This window comes from Melospiza melodia, unplaced genomic scaffold, assembly GCF_035770615.1.
Source record: "Melospiza melodia melodia isolate bMelMel2 unplaced genomic scaffold, bMelMel2.pri scaffold_62, whole genome shotgun sequence".
NCBI lineage: Eukaryota > Metazoa > Chordata > Aves > Passeriformes > Passerellidae > Melospiza > Melospiza melodia.
In genome coordinates this window covers 2,895,676-2,914,917 of record NW_026948801.1, presented here as the reverse complement: position 1 = coordinate 2,914,917, position 19,242 = coordinate 2,895,676, and the positions used below count along the sequence as shown (strand labels likewise).

General features: G+C 53.8%; 1 protein-coding gene across 1 annotated transcript; it reads right to left on the bottom strand.

The window, feature by feature from the left end:
• Positions 1–16,127: 16,127 nt before the first annotated feature.
• Positions 16,128–17,060, bottom strand: LOC134413952 (olfactory receptor 14C36-like). The gene has a single exon (XM_063147966.1). It carries the CDS (start codon positions 17,058–17,060, stop codon positions 16,128–16,130), a length of 933 nt encoding a protein of 310 aa, XP_063004036.1.
• Positions 17,061–19,242: the final 2,182 nt, after the last annotated feature.

Sequence of the window (19,242 nt, the reverse complement as noted above, 5' to 3'; positions counted from 1 at the left end):
TTGGTTCAATGGGTCCAACAGTGTCACAATGATCCCAATGATTCCATGAAACCTTGATGTGTCACAATGGTTTCCGTGGTTCCCCAGGCCCCACAATGTCACGTAACTCCGCTGTTCCATGATCCTGCAATATCACAATGGACCTTGCATCCTGGGGCTTAGTGTTGTCACAATGGTCTCCATGGGCTCCACAGTGTCACAATGGACCATTGTGACAGAGGGGCCCCTGTGTCACCCTGGAGCTTTGGTTCCATGCAGCCTTGCAGTGTCACAATGAACTCTTGGTTTCACAAGGCCCCAGAGTATCACAATGGTCCTCTTGGTTCTGTAGGGAGCCCCAGGGTCACAATGAGGCCTTATGAGGCTTCACAGTGTCACAATGCTTTGCTTATTCCCTGAGGCCTCACAGTGTCACAATGGTGTCCGTGATTTCATGAGTCTTCTCAGTATCACAATGGTCTCCTTGGTGCCATGGTGCCCTACAGTGTAACAATGGCCCCTTGGTTCCATGAGGCTGTGAAGTGTCCTAATGGTCTCTCCTTTAGGTTCCATGAGGCTTCTCAGTGTCACAATGGTCCTTGGTTTGATGGGGCCCCTCAGTGTCACAATGTTCCCTACCTTGCATGGAAGCACACAGTGTTAGTACAGTCCCCTTGGTTCCATGAAGCCCCAAACGTCACAGTGGTCTCCATGATTCCATGATGCCCCACAGTGTCACAATGGTCCCTTGGTCTCACAGGGCCCCACAGTGTCACAATGGTCCCTTGGTTCCATGGCCCTGTGCTGCTGCATTCCGTCCTCCCCTTCTCAGGCCGCCCTGTCAGCTGAGAAATGCTCCTTGGGCCTTGGCCTTGGCCAACAGCCCCTGGGCTCAGCTCCTCTGCAGCACATCAAAAACACTGTCTGCTCCAGGCACTGCTGCTGCCCAAACAGCTCCTGGTTCCTTTAGGAGCAGCCCTGGAAACTGTTTATGTTTCCTCGGTGACACAAGATCCCTGTTCTCACACTGCCAAAGAAAGCTGTTGGTGCCAAGTGCGGCCAGGATGAACCATTGCTGGGACTGAAGCCCCTCTCTTGGGCCCTGCAAACAGCGCTCCAAAAGGAGCCCTTGGAGGCCTCCTGGGCCAGCGACTCCCTCTGAGTGGGACCTCTCCCAGCCGGGAACTCTCCCATTTGCTGCACTTGAGGATCCTGAACAACGACGGAGCCTGGGCCAATCCCCCCACTCCTCCAGGCTCAGCCCTTTGCCCTTTGCTGGGGAGATGCCAAAGCATCAGCAGTGAGCATTGCCTGCCCTCAGGGGAATTGCTCCCGGGTGCCTTGGACTGACTCTTTTTGTCTGTGTGCACACAGGAGTGCCTGTGCTGGGGAAATGTGGCAGAAATGCTGCTCTCTGAGGGGCTTGAGTGCCTTGGATAGCTGAGTCAGTCAGATATCCAGATATCAATAAGTAAGGTTAAGTCAGGAGGTCTAAGCTAAGTTAAATGCTGCTAAGAGTTGTTCTTTTGGTAAGTTGTTAAGTTTAATTTAGGTTATTTGCTAAGTTTTTTTAAGTGGTATTCCTATGTTTAATTGTAAAGTCATAGGTTATAAGTTAGCTTAAATACTGTTAAGTGCTGTTCTTTTGCCAAATTGTGAAATTGAAGGTATCAGTAAAGGGTAAGGTATCAGTTAAGTCCTGTTAAGTTTGAGCTCTGTTAAGCTTTTAAGCTGTATTCCTTTGATCCTTGCCCTCGCTGTCCTTGTGTCACACACACACACACACACACACACACACACACACACACACACACAGAGGGACAGACAGTTCTGGGTTAATTTCTGGTTTGATTGCCTGGATTCTGTTTGGTTTTCTTGTTGCTTTGTTTCCCTGGTATGCCTGAAGTGTCCAGTCAGGGGCAGAATGATTCTTGACAAGGAACTTTGTGCTGCTGTCCCTTAATATTCAATCTGGTTTTTGCTGCTCCCTTGCCAGAGATTTTTTCAGTGCTCTCAAGCCCTCGTTCGTAACAGGGTGAAGGAGCCCTGGCTCAGGCTCTGGCCCTGGGGAAAACGGGGACAACTGCCGGGGGGTCCCTGTCCCCCTGTGCCACCCCCAGGGCCCCAGCCCCCCGTCCCCGTGTCAGGCTCTGGGGTCGATCTCATCGAACATCCTCTGGGGGAGGCTGTGGGGCCAGGGGGACCCTGGGGGACAGGGGACCCCACTGTGCACGAGCAGGGTTGGACTGCTCTGGGGGGAGCTGTGAGGGGGCCCAGGGCAGAGTGACCTCCCCAGTGATTTCACACAGCCCCTGTGAAGTCACACAGTCTGCTGTGATGTCACAAAGCCCCCCTGTGATGTGACAGAGTCCCTGTTGTGCATCACAGCCACCGATGAAGTCACAGACCCACCTGTGATGTCACAGCCCACTCTGGGATGTCCCTCATAGTGATGTCACAACACCCTTGTGATGTCAAAGAGCCAGCTCTTTGATGCCACACTGGAATGCTATGCAGCTGCACTGTTATGTCACAAATTCACCATGTGATGTCACAGTCTGTTCTGTGATGTCACTGCCTGATCTATGATGTTACACAGTCACCTGGTTATGTCACAACCCACTCTCTGATGTCACAGAACCACCCTCTATGATAGCAGGATCTGCATTATGGCCATACACCCTATTCTATGATATCACAGACAGCTGTGTGATGTCACAACCCTCTCAGTGATGTCACCAAACCCTCTTTGTGATGTCATACTTCCATTCTGTAATGTCACAGCACACACTTTCACATCACACCCTGCTCTATGACGTCATACATCTATGCCATGATGTCACAGCCTGCTCTGTGATGTCACAGAATCCCCTCTATGATGCTGTATCTGCTCAGTGATCTCACACAACAAACTCTGTGATGTCACAGCCCAACTGGTGATCTCACACAGCCCACTCTGCGCTGTCACACAGCCCCTTGCTGACATCCCAGCTTCTCTGTGCCTCCATGACACAGCCCCAGAGGTGCTGCTGTGACACAGCCCCCTCTGGGACATGCCAGAGCCCCTGCCAGTGCTGAGCCCCTGTGAGCTCTGTCTGTGCCCTGCTGGTGTCCCTGAGGGGCCCTGGCAGTGCCCCAGCCGTGCTGGGCTGTGCACAGGAGCTGCTCCCGGCCAGAGCTGTCTCTCTGCAGCACTGCCCTTGCCAGGAGCTGCCTCTGGGCCAGGAGCCCGGCCCAGCTCAGCAGCACAGACACAGCACAGGGACTTTAATGAGCCTCTGTGGCTTTGGTGCTCTTTGCATCAGACCCAGTTCCTCACAGTGTGCTCAAAGAACTTCTCAAGACCTAAAAGTGAGATTGAAACACTGAAGTTTCTTGTACTTTAAAGAGATCCCTGTGAGGGACAGGACTGAGAAAGTGTCCCCAGGTTCCAAGGAGAGAACACTGGAGGAGGTGATGGCAGCTGGGGACAAGCAAGGCAAAGGTGTCTCTGTGCTGAGCACACATGGATGTGTGTAAGGAATGCAAAGGGCCAAGGCCTGAGCCCCAGCCCTTGGCCAGGCAGATCCTGTCCCTCCCTCCTTGCTCAGGGCTCTTCCCGGGATGGGCACTGGCATGTGGGGATGTGCAATGGCAAGGGCAGGAGCATGGGGCGGCCCCTGCCAGGCTGCTGAGCAGGGACAAGGAGGAAATGAGGCCCCAGCCCTGCAAGGGTCACTTGTCTCCTGCTCCTGCCTCAGGCCCGGGGCCAGCAGCCATGGCCAAAGTGCTGCCCAAGTTGGCTCTGGCAGGGCTGGCTTGCAGCTGCTGCCCATCCCTGTGCCCTGTGCAGCCCAGGCTGTCCCACGGTGTCCCTGCCCTGCTCCTCTGTCTCTGCAGGCTGTCGGCATCCCCTGGCTGCCCCACCTGGCTGGGCCCTTCCTTAGCTGACAGCTCTGCCTCCTGCCTGCCCCTGCCTTCCCACACAGAGCCTTGGGCTGCTCCAGGCTCGTGCTGGGGACATGCTGCACAACAGCCCTGCCCTGCCAGGGAAATTCCTTTCTCCTGGTGCCAGTCTGGGCCTCCCCAGCTGCCCTTGGCATTAATTCTTTTTCTCTCTGGCTGTTTTCCGCTATGTCAAAAGAATCCACCATCACTGAAATTGCTCTTTAAACACTCTCATGGCTCTGCTGGGGTTCCAGCATCGTGAAGAGAGGAACCACAGGAGAAGGCAGGATCCAGACCCTGGACTGCCCTCATGCCCTGGCTTTTAACCCCCTGCTCCTTCATGGGCCCGCCCCTGGGGTGAGACTGCCAGTTGCATGTCCAATCAGAGCCATGGTAGGCACCAACGGCTAGTGTGTGATTGATTGACAGCTCAGCCAATCAGAACTATGTTAGCACTGCCCATACTGTGTGACTGACAGCTCTGCCAGGCCAGGGTTGGGGGTGGGGTTCTGTCCCACCACAAACCAAGGCCTGGCCTGGCCCTGGCCCTACATGGGCATTCCAAGCATCCCAAAGTGTCTCGGGACATCAATCTCATCCAGCCTCTGACAGCAATCACAATGACAGTACAGAATCTCATGGAATCAAGGGTCAGTTGTGACGTCATGGTGCCTCATGGAATCAAGGAGACCACTGTGCAACTCAGGGGCAGTATGGATGCCAGGGTCAAAAATCAAACACTGGGGCTCATAGAAGCAAGGAACCATTGTGACACAGCAGTGCCGCATGGAGCCAATGGACCCTTGCGACTCTGTTGAGGCTCATGAAACCAAGAAGTCATTGTGACAGTGCAAGACTTCATGGAATCAAGGAGAATACTGTGACAGTGTGGGGACCCATGAAATCAAGGAACCATGGAACAGGTCTGCCTGCTTTGACCTCCTGGGGGCTGTTTGACAGGTCCCACTGAATTTGACATGTCAAGGGCCACTTCCCATCTGACCGTGAAGCACTGGGGCTCTGTGCTTTCCTTCCTATGGAAAAGAGCTCTCTTTCTTGTCTAGGCTTCTATGCCTGAAATTAGGTTTCCACGTCTAAAATTCCCTATATGCAAGGGTTTCTCCCAAACATAATCTGCCAATACAGTCAAGTGTGGCGAGACTCGGCCTCTGGTGACTGCCTCTCATCTGCCCCGGTGCTCAGTTGTTTCCTTTCTATGGAGACCACTGTGACTATGTGGGGGGTTGTGGAGCCAAAGGGCATTGGCTCTGGCCCTGGGGGACATGGGAACGCTGCTGGGGGGTCCCTGTCCCCCTGTCCCACCCCCAGGGCCCCAGCCCCCCATCCTCGTGTCAGGCTCTGGGGTCAATCTCGTGGAACATCCTCTGGGGGAGGCTGCGGGGCCGGGGGCAGGGGGACCTGGGGGGGACAGGGGACCCCACTGTGCACGAGCAGGGTTGGACTGCTCTGGGGGGAACTGTGAGGGGGGCCGGGGCAGAGTGACCTCCCCAGTGACCTCACACAGACCCTGTGATGTCACAGAGCCTCCTGTGATTTCACACAGCCTTCCTGTGATGTCACAGAGCCAACTCTGAGATGCCACCCTCTGATGTGATACAGCTGCTCTGTGATGTCACGAAGTCACCCTATGATTTCACAATCTGTACTGCGATTTCACCGCCTGCTCTATGATGCTACTCAGTCACCCAGTGATGTCACAACCCACTCTCTGATGACCCAGTTTCACACTCTATGATGGCAGAATTTGCTTTATGGCCTCATACCCTACTCTATGACATCACAGGCAGCTCTGTGCTGTCACAATCCCGTCAGTGATGTCACAAACCCTGTCTGTGATGTGATACTGCCACTCTATAATGTCACAGCACACATTCTGACCTCACAGCCCCTTCTGTGATGTCATACAGGCATTCCATGATCTCACAGCCTGCTCTTTGCTGTCACACAGTTCCCTCTATGATGCCATGGCTGCTCAATGACCTCACACAACAAACTCTGTGATGTCATAGCCCAATCTGTCACCTCACACAGCCCACTCTGCGCTGTCACACAGCCCCTTGCTGACATCCCAGCTGCTCTGTGCCTCTATGACACAGCCACAGAGGTGCTGCTGTGACACAGCCCCCTCGGGGCCATCCCCCAGCCCCTGCCAGTGCTGAGCCCCTGTGAGCTCTGTCTGTGCCCTGCTGGTGTCCCTGAGGGGCCCTGGCAGTGCCCCAGCCGTGCTGGGCTGTGCACAAGAGCTGCTCCTGGCCAGAGCTGTCTCTCTGCAGCGCTGCCCTTGCCAGGAGCTGCCTCTGGGCCAGGAGCCCGGCCCAGCTCAGCAGCACAGACACAGCACAGGGACTTTAATGAGCCTCTGTGGCTTTGGTGCTCTTTGCATCAGACTCAGTCCCTCAGAGCGTGCCAAAAATTCTCAGGGACTCAAAAGGGAGTGAAACTTAAGTTTCTCATATTTTAAATAGATCCATCTGAGGGACAGGCCTGGGAAAGTGTCCCCACGTTCCAGGCACAGCAGAACACTGGTGGCAGGGATGACAGATGGGGACAAGCAAGGGAAAGGTGTTTCTGGTGCTGAGCAAAGCTGCGCCTCTGTCCCAGCCCAGCAGTGGCTGCCAGTCCCTGGCACAGCACAGGCAATGCTCCACAGCCACCTCTGCAGCCCCCAGCCCAGCTCCTGAGGGACCAAATGACCCCAAGTCCCACCTGGGGGAAGGGTCCAGGAAGACCAAGGGGTACAGAAGGCTGACCACAAGGCAAGCACACATCTTGACCCTACCGCCTCTTGGAATTTCCATCTGAACACTGCTGGAATCCAGGAGTTGGTAGCTGTGTGTGTGCTCCTCTGTATTTTCTTGTATTACTTTCTCTCTTTCTGTGTTTTCTTTTCCTTCTTCTAATTCCCTCTTCTTGCCAATTTTGAGTAACTTAAAATTGAACATGCTTACAGTTTCTGAAGGTGAAGGGGACAAGTTAATCCTTTGGGAAGTGTTTTGTGTTGATTGACTGCCATATTAAACCTTTTGCCAAAGTTTCTCTGATTTTCTAAAGTTTCCAGTAAAAGCTGTTTTGTTGTTTTGAGCTCCTAAGAATCTTTTGTTGATATTTCTCCAGTGAGTCCAACTCAGAGTATGCAAAGAATTGTAAATAATTTTAAATTGCTCTTTGAGAGAGTAGTTTAGTGGATGGGAGTCAGGGCTTGTCTGTCCTGCTTGGCACAGGCCAGACAGGGCTTTCCCAGCCACATTCCACACTCCATTTCCCAGCTGGAGCCGCTGCTGCTTCTGAGTTGTGCTGCCCCAGCCCCAGGGATTCTCTCCTTGTCTGCCCATTCCCCCACGGTCTCTGGGCAGGGATGGCCTCAGTGGGGGCTGCTGACATCCTCAGCAACTTGGAGGCTGCTGCTGAATTTTCCTGCTGCACAGGCTTGTTCAGCCTTCAGCTCTTCAGTGCAGGAATTCAGTGTCCAAGGGCTCATTGACATTCAGAACACCTTAACAAGCCAAGCCTCTGGGAATAATTTGATTTCAGTTTTCAAATCACCTGTGGTTAATTTGACCCATTTCAGTAGTGTGTTCAAACGGAATATATTTTATTTACAAAGATAATGAGAAAACTTTTTTTAAGTCCTGCTTAGGTTTTTTTTTCCTGTTCATAAATCAATACGTGTGATCTCCAATTGACATTGAATCCAAGTACCTCCTCACCTCCTCATGCAGTTTGAATAAAGATGAAAATCAAGTCCCTTCATGGCTGACAATCTATCAGACTTTGTCCCTGCCCTCACCCCACCATTTCCCCCATCCCAGCCCTGGAACTCAGAACAGCCTTGTGCAAATCTCAGCTCCCTGAAGCCCAGGCTGCACCTGCAGCTTTCAGCTCCTTGGCTCCAACTCCCAGCTGCTTTCCTTGGAGAAGGAGCTCCCTGAGCCACAGAGGGATGTTCATTTCTTGTCAGCCAACAAAGCCAGGGGAAGGCACGGCTCTATCAAATGCAAAAGTCATTCCTCTGCTGGATATTAAATCCACTTAGCACAGCAGAAAGCCTCAGAACATTGGAAAGCACCTTCTGTGCCCAGCACAGATCCCAAGGTCCCCCCAAACCCTCCCTGCCCTAATTCTGCCCAGATTTGCTCTTTGCACACACGAGTCACAGGCTGAAGTCAGGAGCTCCCTCCATGCCCAGAGGAATGAAAAGAGAGAAAGGGGATGATGAGGTCTCCTGTGCAGAGCCAAGGCCCAAGTGCAGCCCCTGCAGTGGGAACCACAACTCATCAGGTTTGTGTCCTTTGGACTCAGGGACTGGTGACACTCAGAGGCACGGAAAGGTTTCATGCCAACAAACACAAATTGAATATTTGAACAGTTTAATAACCATCACAGCTCTTCTCTCAGCTCTCTGGAATGTCCCAGCAGCATCTGACATGTCCTCCATCCCCAATAGATTTTTATGCGGGAGCAGTTTTAGACATAGATATAAGAAAAGGTAATTCTGTGATAGATATAAAGACAATTAAGATGTTGCCTTATGTGATATTTATTTAAATTTCAGAAAGTTTGGGCAACTCCCTGAAGCTCAAAGCATGAAACCAGTCAGTTATGAGGCACTTGAATGACCACAGAGCATCTCGTGGAGGAAATCTGGGACCAATGGGAAGAAGAAATATCCAGCTGGTCTGGTGAAGTGATGTCCTTAGACATGGCCATTTAACCAAGAGAGATGGAAGCACTTGATGAAAAAAAGAAGGATTAAATATTAGACTGATTATTTGTGACACAAGTAGATGGGAAGATCAGTATTTCTTCTCCTGCCATCAGTTCGCTTCCAGGAAATCCCCCTTTCTGATGGGAAAAGGTTGCCATTCCTTAAGAGTACTCAAATTGCTCAGATAATCAATATTTGCTTGTATATTATGGAACTAACAGGTATTAAAACCTGAGTCCCTTTCCAGGCAGACATCAGTTGTGCGCCCACGAACAGGCAGTGCCACTTGTGACCTGAGGTGCCCAACTTCGAATGGATCTCTCCAAAAGCACCTGAGGGAGAGCAGAGCACCTTGCAAGCTGCAGGTTCGTGACAGCCCCACAGGGCTCCTGTCCCATCAACATCTACTCTGCTCCAGTCTGAAACAGGGCCCAGCATGGTGCTGGGATCCCAGAGAGCGGAGGTGTGTGCTGGAATTGAATGCCCTCCCCATCTCGCAGCCGCCCTGCATTTCCCTCCTGCAGCCTTGATCTCCAGCACAGCCATGGAGGCTCCTTGGGCTCTGGACTGTTCCTGTAGCCCCCAGGGCAGCTGAGCTCTGCCTTAGGCACCGTCAGGCCTGGCCAGTGCAGGCCATGCTCAGCAATTGCTTGTGTGTGCCTGGCCTTGCTGTCAGCCCCGGCAGCAGTTGCGTGGCCCCTTTGTGGCCCTGTGCTGGCCCAGCCATGGTGGCCCAGCCCCTGTGCAGGCCCAGCCCAGGCCAGGAGCATTGCAGCTGGGAAACGGCCTCTGTGTCGTGGTGTGCACAGCAGCCTTGGGGCTCTGTGCCCCATGGCCTCCCTGCTGGGCAGCCTCTGCCAGCTCCTGCAGAGCCCGTGGCACCTGTGGGGCTGCACACACAGCCCTGCCCTGGGCTGTGCCGGCCTCTGGGCCAGCAGAGAGGCAGCCAGGGCTGGCCATGACTGGGAAAAGGCCCAGAGCCCCGTAGGAGGATGGAGCTGGGCCACAGCCAAACTCAGCCCAGGACAAAGCTGGGCTCAGCAGCCAGGGCTGCCAAGGGCTGGGCACAGAGGCTGGTGCTGACAAATGTCCTGGGGCCCCTTCCTGCTCTGTCCATGCCACCAAGGGCACAGAGCAGCCTCCTCTCTGGGCCGCTTGCCTGTTTGCAGTGCCTTGCACAGGCACTGGCCCTGCCTCACAAGGCCTGGCCTGAGTCCTGCCCCTGCATGGTCAGTCAGGCTGAAATGGATACTGATGATTTCTGGGCCAGGCGCTCTGAGCCAAGCCCAGCTCCCTGCAAGCTCTGCCAGCTGCCCTGAGCTCTGGGCAGCCCCAAGGGCCTCTCCCCAGCCCAGCCATCTCTGGCCCCACAGCTCTGCTCAGGTCAGGCTGCTCTGGGCCCTGCCCCACAGCCTCAGCCCCTGGCAAGGGCACAGCAGCAGCTGCAGCTGCCACAGGACTCAGCCCCAGCCATGGGGGAAGGATCTTGGCCAAGGCCAAAGGAGGCTCCCTGGCTGCCCTGCTCCCCTCAGGCTGAGGTGCTGAGAGCTCTGCAGCCCCTGCTGCCATCCCACCTGCCCAGGACAGCACAGGAGCCTCGGCCTTGGAGCCCACAAGACCTGCTCCTGCTCCAGGCCCAGGGCCCATGCCGAAGCTGGGGCAGCCACAAAGCTGTGCCCTTTTCTGTCCATTGCTGCTCGGATGGCGATGGATTGTCAGCCACTTGGAGGTTGATGATGACTTTTATTTCTCCAGACCTCTTTTTTCTTGAGGTCTTCTGTTCAGAAATTCAATGTAAAAGGCTAATAAATATTTGTTCCAAACACACCTGAACAAGAAAAGCCTTTGGGAATAATCTAAGTTTTCAAGTGTTCTTTGGTTAATTAGACAGATTTCAGAAGTCTATTTAAAGTGAATATACTGTATTTAAAACAATGCAGAGAGAATTGTTTTTTCCTGTTTTCTTATTTTGTTCATAGATTGATATCAGCAATGTCCAATTGATATTGACCCCCAGCACCTCTTCATGCAGTTTGAACAGATATGAATCTCCAGATCCTTCATGGCTGACAATCAATCACACTTTGTCTCTATCTCCTCCCCACTATTTCCCTCATCCAACCCCTGGCACTCAGAGCAGCTGAGGAAAGGAGTCACATCCAGGGGTGTCCCCAGGGCTCAGAACTGGGGCTAGGTCAGTTCAATCTCTTTATTGCTGATCTGGATGAGGCCATCGAGAGTACCCTCAGTCAGTTCCCAGGTGAGCCCAAGCTGGGGTGGCAGTGTGGCTGTGCTGGAGGGCAGGAAGCTCTGCAGATAGATCTGGACAGGCTGGAGCCATGGGCCCAGGACAATTCGATGAGGTTCACCACAGCCAAGGGCGAGGTCCTACCCTGGGCTTACAACCACCCCAAATCCCTGGTCCGACCCTGCCCCTGATCCCCACAGCCTGTCCTGTTTCCTTCATCCCTGCATTGCCAGGGACTTTGCCGGATAAGGGAGCTCTGCTGTGGCTATGGAGGGAGGTCCAAGTGCTACCACTGGAGTGGGAACCACAACTCATCACGTTTGTGTCTTTTGGGGGGTGTGGAACTGGTGTCACTCAGAGGCACAGAAAATTTCTCTTCATGGCAAACAGGCCCCAGTTGAACAGGACACCATATCATAACAATCACGCTCTTCCCTGAGCTATTTGCAACATCCCAGCAGCATCTGATGAGTCCACCATTCACAGGTGATTTCCATACTAAAATTAATTTCAGACAAAATAACAACTAAGTTTTTGTATCAGGATGCTTGTCCTGGAGTGGGTGCAAAGCAGATCCAACAATTCCTAATTTGCAAAGCTGTCAGTGGTGGATGGAGATGGGAGGTCAGGCTGCTCTTGGTGTTGAGGAAAAGCTGAAAGCAGCCTGACTCATTTCATCTCCTCATACCCTGGCTGACGTCTCCTCTTTCCCCTTCCACCCATTGGCTTTTGTCTCCCACCAGCCCCCACTGTGAAGAGCCTGGCTCTGTGTTCTCCATCCCCTCCTTGCTGGCACTGCCAGGCTGGCATGAGGAGCCCCTCAGCTTTCCATGCTCCAAGCGGGACCAGCCCAGTTCCCTCAGCCTCTGCTCAAAGCCCAAGGGCTCCAGCCCCACCTTGGAGGCCCTTCCCAGACCCTGCTCCAGTTGCCAGACATCTTTCCTGCCCTAGGGAACCAAATCTAGGCCACAGTGACCTGGATAATCCATGTCCTTGATGTCCTGGTCACACAGCCCTGGCCCCTTGTCCCCTGTCAGGCTCTTGGGTGGATCCTGTGGAACATCCTTTGGTGGAGGCTATGACTCCAGGTGGGCTGGGGGGATCCCAGGGGACAGGGACCCTGCTGGGCATGGACAGCATTGGACTTGTTGGGAGAAACTGTGAGGGGGAGCTGGGGCAGACTGACCTACCCAGTGACCTGACACAGCCTGCTGGGATGTCACACAGCCCCTCTGTGATGTCACAGCCCAGTCTCTAATGTCACACAACTGGTCTCTGATGTTACAGCCAAATCTGTGATGTCATAGTCTGCTGTGTGATGTCCGACATCTGCCCTGTGATATCACAGCGGGCTCTGTGATGTCACAGAGACAGTCTATTATGTCATAGCTCTCAATGACCCCACATAACCCACTCTGTGATGTCACAGCCCACTCTGTGACCTCATGTTATGAGATGATAAATTGTCTACACCAGCTGAGCTGACACCTGGAGCTTGTTCTCCACAACCCCAGGCCTATGGAAACCACACAATGCCCATTGAGTGAGAAGGGGAACTGGAAGTTCACCAGCCTCACTGTCCTGCCAGCTCAGCCAGGCCCACTGGAACATTGGGGTCCACGACCACCAGGGACCACCAGAGAGACCCCCAGGAGAACAGGGATGGGGAAATATATTAATGATTTGGGGAAAATTATTATCGGATGTATATTTAGTCTGGGACAATCAATGAATATGTATGCAAAATACAGAATAAAAACAGAGATTTTCCTGCTCTCAGCCTGCAGGGCTTTGGGAGGAGCTCTCCCCCATGCATCCAGCTGAATAAAGAATGATGCTTCTTAATGCTACATTGGAGTTAAGGAGTTTTCTATTTTACTGAATTTTTGGTAACACTCCCACTGCCAAGGAAAGCTCTGTCTCCTGCTGTTCACAAACAGAGAAGGGCTGGTGGCAGATGTGGGGCTCAGAGGTTGCCTGGAGCACAGTGACCGTGAAATAATCAAGTTTTCAATGTTCTGGGAAAGAAGGAGGGACAGCAACAAAACTTCTACACTGGAATTAGGAAGGGCAGTCTTTGGCCTATTTAGGATGCAGATTTGGGGAGTACTGAATCAGGCACTGATTTTTTTTAAGGAAAACATCCCTTAAAAACAAAGGGGTCCAGGAAGGATGGACACATTTCAAGAAAGTAATCGTAAAGAGATTATGATTGCCAGCCTTTCCCAGTGTGGCAAAAGATGAGCTAGTGAGAAAAATGACTGGCCTGCTAGGTGTGGTGATTTTGTGGGAACTCAAGGGTAACAAGAGGTGCATCAACTTTGGACAGAAGGTCAAGAAGCTTAGGAAATGTTTAAGGGTGTTGTAAAGTCGTGCAGAAAAAAAAGTTGAGAGGTGAAAGCTCAATTAGAGTTTAACCTGACCACTTCTGTGAAAAAAAAAAATAGACAATGTTTCCACAATTAAATTAATAGCAAAACATGGGATAAGGAGAACCTCTACTCTTTATTGGATGCAGTGGGGAATATAGTAACTAAAGATAAGGAGAAGGCAGAGCTACTTAACATCTTGTTTCTCTCAATTTTCAATATTAGGACGGGCTGTCCTCAGGACAAGTGTTCTCCTCAGCTGGTAAATGGACACAGGGAGCAGAAAAGCCCCTGTAATCCAGGAGGAAGCAGTTGGTGAACTGTTGAGCCACTCAGATGCTCACAGGTGTGGGATTGGATGGGACCCCACAGGAGGGGGATGAGGGAGCTGGTGGATGAGCTCCCCAAGCTGCTCTCCATCATTTACCATCAGTGCTGGCTCAGCACGGAGGTCCCAGAGCACTGGAGGTGCCAATGTGAGCCCATCCCCAAAAAGGGCTGGAAGGAGGAGCTGGGGAACTCCAGGCCTGTCAGCCTGACCTGGGTGCCCGGCAAGGTTATGGAACAGATCACCTTGAGTGCCATAATAGGGCACCCACAGGACGGCCAAGAGGTCAGAGCCAGCCAGCGCGGATTTCAATGTCTGCACTGATGATCTGCATGAGGGGACTGAATCCAGCATCAGCAAATTTGCAGAAGACAGAAAGCTAGGTGTGAGTGTGGATCTGCTGGAGGGTTGGAGGGCTCTGCAGAGGGCCCTGGACAGGCTGGATGCACGGCCCAAATCCAACAAGGTGAGATTGAAAACGTCCAAGTGCCAGGCCCTGCATATTAGCCACAACAACCCCTGCAGCTCTACAGGCTGGGACAGAGGGGCTGCACAGCAGCCAGGCAGAAAGGGACCTGGGGGCACTGATGGACAGCAGGCTGGACATGAGCCAGCAGTGTACCCAGGTGGCCAAGGAGGCCAATGGCTCCTGGTCTGGGTCAGGAATGGTGTGGCCAGCAGGAGCAGGGCAGGGATTCTTCCCCTGTGCTCAGCAATGCTTGGGCAGCACCTGGAGTGCTGTGTCCAGTTCTGGGCCCCCAATTTAGGAAGGCCATGGAGGGGCTGGAGCGTGTCCAGAGAAAGGAAACAAGGCTGAGGAGGGGTCTGGAGCACACGTCCTGTGAGGAGCAGCTGAGGGAGCTGGGGTTGTTTATCCTGGAGAAGAGGAGGCTCGGGAGAGACAAGGCAATATCAGGGCACACGTTGGACTTGATCTCCAAAGCCTTTTCCAACATAGCTGATTCTGTGTTTCTCTGAAACCACCCTTGGAGCAGTTGCAGGATGAGCCCTGGGCCTCCTCTTCAGGAGCTCTAGCAGCCCAAGTCCCTCAGCTTCTCCTGCCAGCTCCAAAGCCCATCCTGTCAGTCCTGCAGAGCCTCTGCAGCTCCTCCTCACTGCCCAGAACATGGAGCCCCAGAGCCAGATACAGCAGCCCAGATGTGCCCCCCTGGCCTGGGGTGCCTCTGGCAAGGGAGCAGCACCAGGCACTGCAGGAGCCTGCAGACAATTCCTGCAGCACTTGTAGGATGATCCTGCTGCCCAGGGACGCTCCCATGGTGCCAAGTCAGGAACTGCAATGGGGAGTGGGGCCAGAGAGGAAAGGGCAAACAGAGATAGTCTGTTTGCAGGGGAGGGAGCAGGGTTGGGCAATAGGGAGAAAAGTGTATCAGGAAAGAGGAAAGAAAGTAAAGGTGAAGGCAGGGAAATCCTGAGGGCAGTTTGGGGGTGGCTGCCGGGCAGCCCTGGCTCTGAGCAACAGTGTCTGCAGTGCGACAGGAAACTCCCAGCTGATGGGAACAAACTTTCTGGCTTACTGCACAGGCCACGACAAAGCTGAGTGGTTTCCCTTGTGTCCCCCAGCCCTTGCTGGCCCCAGGGGCTGATGGCATTTGTGCTGCCTCAGGTTCATGTCCCCACACCAACAGCATGGGGGTGCTCCCCCTGCTCTGTGCAATGCAAACAGGGGCTGCTGAGCCAGTGCTTCCATGTCTGTGCCTGCAAGGATGGGGCACCTGTGTGAGCTGGGGGAGAGGCCAGGGGGATGTTGTTGGCAGCTCCATGAGGACACTCTGGGACGCTGCCCTGGGCTATCCAGCACACTGGGGATGGATCAGCCCCTGCTCTGCTGCTCCTTCCCATCTGCCCCAGGGCCCTTGCAGAGCCCCAGCCATGCTGTTTGCCCCCAGCCTGCCCAGGGCCAGCCTGGGGCTACTCATGGGTCTTTTCCGTGCTGAGCATTGGCCTGGCTGTGTTCTTGAGAGAGCCTGGGCAAGGAGCCTGGAGCCCCCAGGCCCTGGCCTGAGGCGTCAGCGCTGCCCCAGCAGTGCCCATGGTCTGTCCCTGCTGCAGCCCCGGCACTGCCACCCCCAGAACTGTACCCGGCCCCAATAGCACTCAGGCCCTGCAGCAACACCAGGGCCACTAGAGCAGCGGGGCAGGGCCATGACAGCAGCACTGGCAACAACAAATGCTGCTGCTGCTGGGCACAGCTGCTGGGCCAGCACTGATCTGCCCCAGCTCTGCACACAGACATTGCTGCTACAGCTCCAGAGAAGGCAACAAAAGGGGGATCTCTCATGAAAACTGTGCTGGGAAATCCTTTCTCTAATTTATAGCTTCTGAAAGCACAGCTCCTAATTGACACAGTCTGGGACCACAATGAGGGTGGAGAGAAACAGAACAAGAAATGGCACAAAAAATGAAGTTTGTTTGTGAATAGTATTAAAAACTGAAAGAAAGGAAAGAAACGTACAAACCAACCACCAAAACCAAGCAGAACTATCAAAGATTACTTTTAGTACAAGTGATTTGCAAAAACGAGGCAGCACTTTATTGTCTCTGATACCATCTAGTCATCAGTGTCCACACTGCAGCCTTGAGCTCCTGGTTCCTCAGGCTGTAGATAAGGGGGTTCAGGGCTGAAGGCACCACTGAGTACAGAACGGACACTGCCAGATCCAGGGATCGAGAGGACATGGAGGGGGGCTTCAAGTAGGCAAATGTGCCAGTGCTGACAAACAGAGAGACCACAGTCAGGTGAGGGAGGCAGGTGGAAAAGGCTTTGTGCCGTCCCTGCTCAGAGGGGATCCCCAGCACAGCCCTGAAGATCTGCATATAGGAAAAAACCATGAACACAAAACAACCAAAAGCTAAAGAGATGGAAAACACAAGAAACCCAAGTTCCCTGGGCTTGGATTGTGAGCAGGAGAGCTTGAGGATCTGTGGGATTTCACAGAAGAACTGGCCCAGGGCATTGCCATGGCACAGGGGCAGGGAAAATGTACTGGCCGTGTGCAGCAGAGCATTGAGAAAGGCACTGGCCCAGGCAGCTGCTGCCATGTGGGCACAAGCTCTGCTGCCCAGGAGGGTCCTGTAGTGCAGGGGTTTGCAGATGGACACATAGCGGTCATAGCACATGACAGTCAGGAGGGAAAACTCTGTTCCAATGAAGAAGACATGTAGGAATAGCTGTGCTGCGCATCCAGAGTAGGAGATGGTGCTGGTGTCCCAGAGGGAATTGTGCATGGCTTTGGGGACAGTGGTGCAGATGGAGCCCAGGTCACTGAGGGCCAGGTTGAGCAGGAAGAAGAACATGGGCGTGTGCAGCTGGTGGCTGCAGGCTATGGCGCTGATGATGAGGCCGTTGCCCAACAGGGCAGCCAGGGAGATGCCCAGCAAGAGGCAGAAGTGCAGGAGCTGCAGCTGCCGCGTGTCTGCCAATGCCAGCAGGAGGAAGTGGCTGATGGAGCTACTGTTGGACATTTTTTCACTCTGGGCATTGTGGACTGTTGAAGGAAGACATTGACAAGGTGTGACCAAATTTTTTGAGTCAATTCTATATTTTTTTTTTAATCTCTGCAAAATCATTCCTCTTCCTGTGAGGGAATTTGGCTAAACTTTCTTTGATTTTGAGCTTGTGCAACTGAGTACCCGCCTCATCTTTAGCACTGCTCTCAGGCGGAACACTGCAGAGCCCAGAGGGAAAACAGGGCTTCCCGTGCCCCAGTGCAGACAGTGCTAGTCCCCACCCAGGACTCCTTTGATAATTAAAACTCCTCTGTTTGAGGGTGCCTGCACTTAAAAATTTATTGAAAAATAAATTGGACTTTTTGAACACTCCAGTTTAAAAATAATATTCTCTGAAATCTTCTCTCTTTCCCTATGCAGCTGGACAGGTATGGATACCAAGGGTTGGTCTGGCTCTCTGCTGCCTGGAGTTGTGCCTACTGGGAGCTGTTTCTCTCTATCCAAGCCTTGTCCCTGCCAGTGCTGCCCAAGCCCGGCCCTGCCCCGGGGGCTCAGCTCTGCTCTGCAGACCCCTCCCAGCACAGGGCACTGCCCAGGGGCATCTCCCTGGCACCAGGGCCTTAGGGGCAGGCCAGACAAACAGAGATGCTGCAAGCCAAGGTGCTGCTGCTGCTGGCTGTAGGGAGAGGAGGCTGAGGAGGCACTTTCTGAGGGAGATCTGAGGCCCATCTGCTGATGCCCAGGCTGACAGTGCAGGAGTCTCAGTGACACAGCCAAAGATGACAGCTCCTTTCCCTTCCCTTTAGGAGAAAGCTGAGAGCAGCCCTGGCCATGCAGAAACATTTCCAGAGCAGGAGGAATCTGCCCTGATGGGGGTGGCTCCTTCCACCTCCAACTTCTCCCCTGCAGTGTCCATGGGGAGCTGCCAGTCAGGCTGAGAGCTGCTCCTGGCAGGGGGCACATGCCCTGGGCTGGCCAAGAGCCCTGAGGGCTGCAGGAGCTGCTCTGCAGAACAGCCCTGGGCAGCCCTGGCTTCAGCCTCAGCTTCAGCCCCTGCAGCCGTCCCTGGCAGCAGGAGCTGTCCCTGCCCTGTCCTTCTGACGGTGCCCAGGGCAGCCCCGCTCTGTCGCAAAACCTCCCCCAAAGCAGAAACGGCAGCAGAGCCATCCTTACAGTCACATCAGTCCTGTCCTGGGTCAGCTTCAGGAGATCCCTCCAGGAGCACAGGGGACATTGCCCTGCACTCACAGACTCACCATGCACAGGGCTGTGAAGAGCTTTCCCCAGGTGAAGTCTCAGCTCAATGTCTTCCCAATCCTGATTGCCTTCAGCCTGTCTCTGCCTGGCTCCTGTCCCCTCAGTGCCTGCAGGCAGAGCCCTCAGCACTGCTGGGCTGGGAAGGAGCTGGCCCTGGGAAGAGCTGTTCCTTTAAAGCTCAGCAGCACAGACAGAGCACAAGGATTTTAATGAGCCTCTTGAGATTTGGTGTTGTTTACATCAGACTCATTCCCTTAGAGAGTCTTCAAAAAACTTCTCAAGAACTCAAAATTAAATTTAGACTCCAAAGTTTCTTGAAGTTTTAATGGGTCCCCTTAAAGAACACAATTGAGGAAGTGTCCCCAGGTTCCAGTTAGAGCAGAACCCTCGAGGCAGTGATGACAGCAGGGGACAAACAAGGCCAAGGTGTCTCTGGTGCTGAGCAAACCTGGATGTGTTTGAGGAATGCAAAGGATCAAGGCCTGAGCCCCAGCCCCTGGCCAGGCAGATCCTGTCCCTCCCTCCTTGCTCAGGGCTCTTCCCGGGATGGGCACTGGCATGTGGGGATGTGCAATGGCAAGGGCAGGAGCATGGGGCGGCCCCTGCCAGGCTGCTAAGCAGGGACAAGGAGGAAATGAGGCCCCAGCCCTGCAAGGGTTACTTGTCTCCTGCTCCTGCCTCAGGCCCAGGGCCAGCAGCCATGGCCAATGAGCTGCTTAAGTTGGCTCTGGCAGGGCTGTCTTGCAGCTGCTGCCCATCCCTGTGTCCTGTGCAGCCCGGGCTGTGCTACAGTGTCCCTGCCCTGTGCCTCTGTCCCTGCAGGCTGTCGGCATCCCCTGGCTGCCCCACCTGGCTGGGCCCTTCCTTAGCTGACAGCTCTGCCTCCTGCCTGCCTTTGCCTGCCCACACAAAGCCTTGGGCTGCTCCAGGCTCCTTCTGG